This window comes from Chanodichthys erythropterus, chromosome 10 (genome assembly GCF_024489055.1).
Source record: "Chanodichthys erythropterus isolate Z2021 chromosome 10, ASM2448905v1, whole genome shotgun sequence".
In the NCBI taxonomy this organism is placed as follows: domain Eukaryota; kingdom Metazoa; phylum Chordata; class Actinopteri; order Cypriniformes; family Xenocyprididae; genus Chanodichthys; species Chanodichthys erythropterus.
The window spans coordinates 48,672,870-48,681,097 of NC_090230.1; the positions used below are offsets into that span (position 1 = coordinate 48,672,870).

At 39.3% G+C, this 8,228-nt stretch overlaps 1 protein-coding gene across 1 annotated transcript; it reads left to right on the forward strand.

The window, feature by feature from the left end:
- The first annotated feature begins 263 nt into the window (after positions 1-263).
- ugt5g2 (UDP glucuronosyltransferase 5 family, polypeptide G2) lies at positions 264-7,848 on the forward strand. The gene is made up of 8 exons (XM_067397129.1): positions 264-351; positions 496-683; positions 820-960; positions 2,175-2,358; positions 3,113-3,133; positions 3,773-3,888; positions 5,340-6,902; positions 7,738-7,848. Exons 1-8 carry the CDS (start codon positions 264-266, stop codon positions 7,846-7,848), a joined length of 2,412 nt encoding a protein of 803 aa, XP_067253230.1.
- Positions 7,849-8,228: the final 380 nt, after the last annotated feature.

The window sequence follows — 8,228 nt, forward strand, 5'->3', positions numbered from 1 at the left end:
GTTGCATGTAATGTGTAACAAAGGCACTGTAAAATAAAGTGTTACCTAAACTTAAACTTAACTTAAATTCTTAGCTTTCTTTGGTAAACTCAAATACTTTGAGTTGGGTCTACTCCAAAAATTGCTTGTAATAAGTTATTGTGAGGTCAATGTGGGTCTTCAGTAAAATTCAGTTTACACGATAGTTTAAAATAACAACTAGGATCAGTAAAAACCTTTCCCCCCTTTTTTTCATTCTTCCATATCAGTAAGGTCAAATCACTATGGCGGCTGTAATTGTCCAGCAGCCTTTCATCAAGAGTAACGCCTGGACTTCAGGAATATGCGACTGTTGCCAAGACTTGAATTCTTGTAAGTATGCTACAATTCCACTTAAAGGCCTTATAATAAACATTAGAGCTCCATATTTACTGTTCATTAAAAATGATAGAATTACATATAAATAAAATCATGTTATGTGTATTTTATTATTATTATTATTATTTTTGTCCACAGGCTGCTACGCATACTGGTGCTTTCCTTGTTTTACCTGTTCCACCACTGGGGAGTTTGGAGAGAGCACCTGTCTACCTCTGCTGGACATATTTGGCCCATGTCTCTTGGCTTCGTTCGGGATTGCAACATGTGTGCCGCCTGTGACTCTGGGAATGAGGGTGGCAGTTCGCTACAAATATGAAATTGGGGTGAGTTTTCCTTCGCCTCTCTCAATTAAAGAAAAAGGGCCACAAAACATTCTTTTGTTTGTTTGTGTTGCAACAGGGCAGTCTCTGCGAGGACATCATGGTGTCTTGTTGTTGCATCTGGTGTTCATGGTGTCAGTTGAGTAGAGAAATCAAAGCACGCAAACAAACTGTCACCATAGTGCAAACCGCACCTACCATGTTTCAACCAATTCCCATGGCAACCACCACACAAGTTGTCTCTACACAGCAGTCGTTTGAGATGATTCAGACACCACCGGTAGCAGTTGCTCCTGAAATGCAGATGGCACCAATTCAGACTGGTCCACCTATAGTCACGACAAATGTTAAATAGGATACAGATGCTTGTGACACACACACACACACACACACACACACACACACACACACACACATGTTGGGATTACATGTTTTATGGAGATTTTCTATAGACATAATGATTTTTATTATTATCTTATTTGTGGGGACATTTTGTCCTGATAACGTAGGGTTTACCAGGACTACACACACACACATTAGATTTTGTTATCTTTGTGGGGACTCTCCATAGACGTAATGATTTTTATACTGTACAAATCGTATATTCTATCCCCCTATACTAAACCTACCCATCACAAAAAAAAAAAAAAACTTTCTGCATTTTTACAATTTCAAATAGACATAATTTAGTATATATATATTTTTTATCTATTTCCCTCGTGGGGACCGCTGGCTGTTCCCTACAATGTAGGTGATTTCAGGTTTTATTATCCTTGTGTGGATATTTGGTCCCCACAATGTAGGTTAAACATTAGGGCTGGACGATTAATCGAAAAGTAATCGAAACTGAAATTCAGAACCTCTAACCGACGTAATTTTCCCATGTAGGTTATTCCGTTTTTTTTAATCGTGTTAATACTTCCCACTTAAAAACATACTACCGCGTGTGTTGCCACGTGACACCACCCCGTCCAGTCAACACACAGGTGAAAGCACTGCAGAGTCAACATACAGACAGTGCGTTTCAAATGGGATATATCGCCCTTCGAAGAGCACTTAGGAGTGAAAACAATCATGGCCTCCATATTCGAGGGGTCGTTCAAAACTGAAGTGCTCAAAACTGACCACTTCAAAGGGCCCTTCGGAATGAAGGATTTTGAAGGTTACAACTGATGGACACTTCTGGCCCCCATGATCCTTTGCACAGGGAAGTTGTTTGACGTCACAGAATGGGTACAGGAGGCTCGGAGTTCAATTTTACCTATAAATGTATGTATTTTTCTATACTATTGTAATATTTATACAAGTTAGATTTGGTACATTAATTTGGTCAAAATTACATTGTACTTCAACAAAAATACTTTACAGCTCCCTTTATCGGTCCATTCAGATGTTTCAAATATGGTGCGATAAACCAAAAATCAAATAAATAAACTAACGTTAAACAAAGGGCACAGCTTGCACAATCTACTCCTCCTTGATTGTCTTGTTAAGATGACGTACAAGTGGGTTCCAAAAAAAGAGTTTTTCGGACCCCTTACACCCTTCATCCCTATGAAGCTCTCACTCCGGAGGGTAAACCCTTTGAAGGGATTAGGGCATACTGATGAGCCCTTCCGAATGGAACGCAGGGAGAGACGGCGCGCAAGCTGTGAGCCTTGCATCTTCACTAAACTTTGTAAGTTGTATGTGTTTTAAGATTTGCCAGTTTAGACATTCAAGCCATTAAAAGGTCGGATGTGTATTATTATATTGAGTTATTTATAAAAAAATAAAAAATCCTTCATTAATTGTAATCAAGGTAAAATGTTCAATTAATCAAGGTTTTGATTTTAGGTCATAATTGTACAGCCCTATTAAACATGTCCACCCACCCGCATCCCCCCACCACCACCACCTCACACACACACACACACACACACACACACACACACACACACACACACACACACACACACACACACACAGCCCAGATACTAAGTGATCCTTATAATATAATATCTAGCCTGCTTAATATAAATGATTTTGTGTGAGTGGCTTGGGTGCATTTACAAAATATCTGTGTCTTTATATTGTTTATTCCTTGAATATACCTATGTAGTCAGACTTATTCATTTTTTTTAATTATTCAAATAATAAAAACATCTGAATAAATGGATATAGAAGTCTTGTTTTCTTAATCTGATGATTTTCGCTTGAGTATTTTAGAGTGAACTTGTCTGTGTATAACTGAATCTTAAATAGCAGAAATGAGCAGAGACCTCAAATCTGAAGAAAACAAACAAACCATTTACAGAAATAAACAGATTGTTATATGCTGTTTGCATATATACAGTTGGCTGGAAACAGGATTAGATTTGTCAGAAAGACAGAGAATGTAGTATATAGACAACTTTAAAAATTTAAAAATATTTGTGTGTGCAATTCAACAGTTAATAGCATGCTGGACAGGAAGAGCTTGGACTAAGAAATGTTACACGACAAAATACTTTTGCCAAAAAAGAAAAAAAAGGAATTATGTTCAATGGGAAAGCTAATCTCTCTTTCTTTAGAGACTGTGTGAAAGGTTTTTTCGTTTATGTGGCAACATTTTTGTGCGACTGAAACTGTTAAAGGCTCAACTGAGGTATGTAACCGAAACATAAATAGGTGCGTGGTTATTTACAGTAGGTTCATATCATCACCTTGGAATTATATTGTTCTATCTGACATTTTTATCAAAATTAAGTTATTCACATATTCTTATTCTGTGACAACTTATTTTTATTATGTGTTGTTGTTGTTTTTTTAAGTTGTGTGCATTTTGGGACTTTTTTAGAAAACAATAAGAGTCTATCCACAAAGGAGTATGGAATGCAAAAACTTAAAAGCTCAATATCTCAAAACTGCTCAGAATTAGGATAGAACCTTATAATTCCAAGGTGGTGATATTTCTACATATTTAACTTATGTAGTTTTGATTTATACAATATGTATAAGAGAATTTTACAGTCAACATTTTAGTAATTTTTTAAATGATGTGTACATGTGTACAATGCTGATGTTCATGCTGATGTTTTTATTTTGAGAGAAGAAAAAGTGAGGAATGTGTGGATACGCATTCCTCATTTCCCTTTGGACATCCGTCCTTCTCTCTTTACCCTGTGGTTATAATGGCGACAAGATCCTGGTTTTCCCCATTGATGGCAGTCACTGGGTGAACATGGAGGTACTGATTTAAATAAGAAGAATGTGTAGATTTAAATGAGTGCAGAATTCCAGCAAAGTTCATTGTTCTTTATATGACTTAGCCACGTTTCCACCGCAAGAACTTTCCCCAGGAACTAGGGACTTACAACAGTTGGACCAACAACGTGGTTCAGGCTTTATTAAAGGGAACTCCTGATGTTAAGACTTGTATGGCTTAACATAACGTAAATTATGTCTCTTACAAAAATATGTAGAAGAAAGCCCATGAAAGATTTACGTCATTTAAAAAAATCCATGACATATTTGGACCGATTTGGACAATGGGCAGCACCATTTTGTTTAGGTGCACAGTGCGATGACATCAAATGGTTGCACTCACTGAGCTATCGACACTGTCATATTGCTATTTTTATGGCAACACAACTTGGAATATAATACACGATGCCACATTGTGCAGCTTTTGGTTGTATTTTTCAAATGGTTTCAAATTGTCAAATTTGCAAATTGTTCTGGGTCATTTTGGTGGAAACGCGGCTTTTGTGTAAATTGCTGTTTTCCTGTGTTTCCCTCAAAGTAAAAACAAAACAAAGATTTAATATGAATTATTTAACACTATGAAATATTTAACTGCTAGAGGTCGCTTATTCAAAACAAAGGCGTAGCTTGATGATGTCTTTATTTGATGAGCTATGTATTAAAGATTTATTAACATTATGTAATATGAAGCAGGGTGTGGCTGAAAGCTGTTGGAGCGGAACGAGGCCACTGGAGCGATTGCTAATGCAAGCGTGACACATGGCCCGAGAGCAGTGGAGCTTTTATTATGCTGCAGATGACTGCTTCCGCTTCTTCCGGTCAAGCGTATGTGGAGTAATGCAGAATAATAGAAAAATGTATATTAGATACATTTGTGTGTTGAAAGTTGATATAATGTTACTCTGTGCATTCGCTCGGCAGCTACAATGAGACACTTGTTGCACACTACAGTAAGCTAGATTGATATTAGTCATGGTAAAACATGGTACTTGTGGTAAATAAAGAAAACAATATTTAAACAATAAGAGTTACTGTGTTGAGCTATAATGATTCGTTTTCTGACGACGAATGTATCAAACAGTTGCTCACCTGTCACCTGCTCACCTGTTTCTATAAAATAAAACTGGAAAATGAGGGTAACACGGGTATGATGTCATCGATAGGCGACGCACATACACTGTCCGTGTCCTGGTTAAAATTGGTTATTTCTCTGGATTTAAACATTCCTGAAAACATTTGGTATATTTTAATCCAAAAATCTTACATAATTGTGGCTTGAAAGAAGAAGATGCATTATGATATACATAAAATCACAATTATGAAGAATCAATTGCAACATTTTGTCACAGTTGTGAGATGGAAAACATAGAAAAGAAAGCAATATAACCTGTTTGCTATGATTAAAACCTGACTGCACTCTTTTTCTCCTCCTAGGTGCTGGTGAAGAAACTGCAGTCTCGTGGCCACGAGCTAAGTGTGATTCGGCCGGAGGATAGCTGGTTCATCCAAGAGAATTCATCTTACTACACCTCCATTACAGTGAAGCTTGAAAAGAAACACATAGAGCTGGACCTGTTTGAGACTGCAGCACAAAGGATTCTTGAGGCCCGCAGGAAGGGCCTGATGATGGGAGCACTGGTCCAGATGTCTGAATTTATTAGCATCATAAAGGTGGCTCACACCGCAACCTGTGCCATGCTGACCACCATGCTGGAGAACAAAGTTCTGATGAGACAAATAAAGATGGCGAACTATGATTTGATGCTCACTGATCCTGCCATGCCTGGTGGGATCATCCTGGCACATTACCTCCACCTTCCAATGGTCTATAATGTCCGCTGGATGAGTTTCGGAGAGGGACACTTCTCCATTGCACCTTCTCCAATCTCCTATGTGCCTGTGCCCGGCTCAGGTCTGACAGACCGAATGGGCCTGTTAGAAAGATCCCTTAACCTTCTACATTATGGCTTGAACCTCATTCAAGAGCGCTGGCTAATGATTCCCATGTATACCAGCTTGTTGCTCAACTACTTCCCTCCAAACGCCGACCTCCTCGCCATGCAACTTTCAGCGGAGCTGTGGCTAGTCCGTGTAGACTTTGTGTTCGAGTTCCCACGACCCTCCATGCCAAACCTCATCTACATTGGTGGCTTCCAGTGTCGTCCTGCCAAGCCTCTTCCTGCCGAGCTAGAGGAGTTTATGCAGAGCTCAGGAGACCATGGGGTGGTCGTGATGTCTCTGGGAACGCTGATCGCAGGATTGCCAAGAGAGGTCATGGAGGCCATTGCCTTAGCTTTCGCTCGCATGCCGCAAAAGGTGGTCTGGAGGTTTATTGGGGAAAGACCTTCATCGTTGGGCAATAACACCCTACTGCTTCAATGGATTCCTCAGAATGACTTGCTGGGTCATCCGAAGACCCGTGCTTTCGTGGCTCACGGTGGCACAAATGGTCTATATGAAGCCATCTATCATGGGGTGCCAGTTCTGGGACTCCCTTTGCTATTTGACCAGCTAGATAACATTGTACGTCTTCAGGCAAGAGGTGCGGCAAGGATGCTGGATGCAGCTACTTCTACCACAGAAGAATTCTTAGAGGCTTTGAGCGATATCTTGGAGAACCCAACATATCGGCAGAATATGCAGAAGCTCTCTGGTTTACACCGAGACCGACCTCTGCATCCTCTCGACAAAGCAGTGTACTGGATCGAGTTTGTCTTGCGCAATAAAGGTGCGCGCCATCTGCACGCTGAGGCCTACAGCATGTCCATGTACTCCTACTACTGCCTAGATGTGGCTGCATTGGTTCTCCTCATGCTTGTGGTGACTCTGGGAGGTGTCTATACAATATGGATACGAAGATGGAGAAGACAGACAAAAAAGGCTGTTAGAGATTGCAACAAAAAAGCTGTAAAGGATGGCAGTAAGAGGCTGAAAGAAACCATTAATGCTCTGAAAGACGACAATAATATTTCTATTCCAAATAGGAGCAAGCTAAGAGCAAGCAAAACAAGAATTTAGTAAAAATCCAGAGAGCTACAAACTTTCTTTCTTTCTTTCTTTCTTTCTTTCTTTCTTTCTTTCTTTCTTTCTTTCTTTCTTTCTTTCTTTCTTTCTTTCTTTCTTTCTTTGCCTTTAATTCCCTCCCCCATTTCTTTCCTTGAGCTCTTGCAATTCCCTGCCAAGACTAAACTGCATGCTGGTGATTAGGTGCAGATCCCCTCCTGGAATCCTTAATGTTTGTTGTAATCCCCCTGTTTGCACACAACACATTTAAGGCCATTTGCAAAAAGAAAAAGAAAAAAAGGTGAGTCACCTCACCAGTGACAAACAGCTGCTGGTAAATATTCTGGCATGATGCAACTCAGATGTGATAAAATGGTAAAGCAATGCTGCATAACCTTCTCAACCTGTTCAGGATGTGACATTCAGTTCCAAAGTGTACAAAACATCTAATCATTTGTAGCTCCATGAAACAATTTGATTGTAACCATTCACGTTTTCATTGTGTAAAACATGTTTAATTACTAGTGTAATGCATAACAAATGATCAAAATAAAATGCCTTAACAGAGTCCAAAACTGCAGGTTTCATTTTAACAAGCATTTATATTTTGCAGCAGATTACCAGCAGGTGGTGCTATGGATATATTCAAAGTATTACTCTATTTCTGCAAACCAAAATCAGATTATATACAATTTTACATCAGCATAATCATTTTCATATACCATACATCAAAATGCCATGTTTTCATTAAAGCAAAAATGATTTAAAGTCAGATGATCACAAACCTGACCAAAATGGTGCGTGTCACAGCGCTTTCTCTTTACCACAGGAGGAGGCCATTCTTTTCTCCAGATATGAGACAGGAGATGGCTGGAAGCACATCCAGGGACAGAATGATAAAAAGAAGACAGGCAAGGATGAGAGAGCTCTAACTGATTGAGGGGACATTAGCCTGGGCTGTACTCGCTAATGTATGCTTCTAATGACTCGTTATCTCATTATCAATCTTATTCTCGCTCATCTTTTCTTTTCCTCACTCTCTCCCCTTCCTCTATCTCTCTATCTCCTCCCAATCGACCAGCAATGATGGGAATAGCAATTAGGACGCTAGGCTGCCAAATGGCTATTTTAATTAGCCTTTCTTAGCAAAAGAGAGAGAGAGAGAGAGGTGGGACGAGAGAGCGAGTGAAAGAGAGAGAGAGAAAGAGACTAATGTTCTTCATAAGTGCTACAGATTAGAAGGTCATTAGGCTTTTGCTTGAATTAATGATTAGGAATTCCTGCAGGTCATAGAAACTTATTACACAAGCCTACTTAACA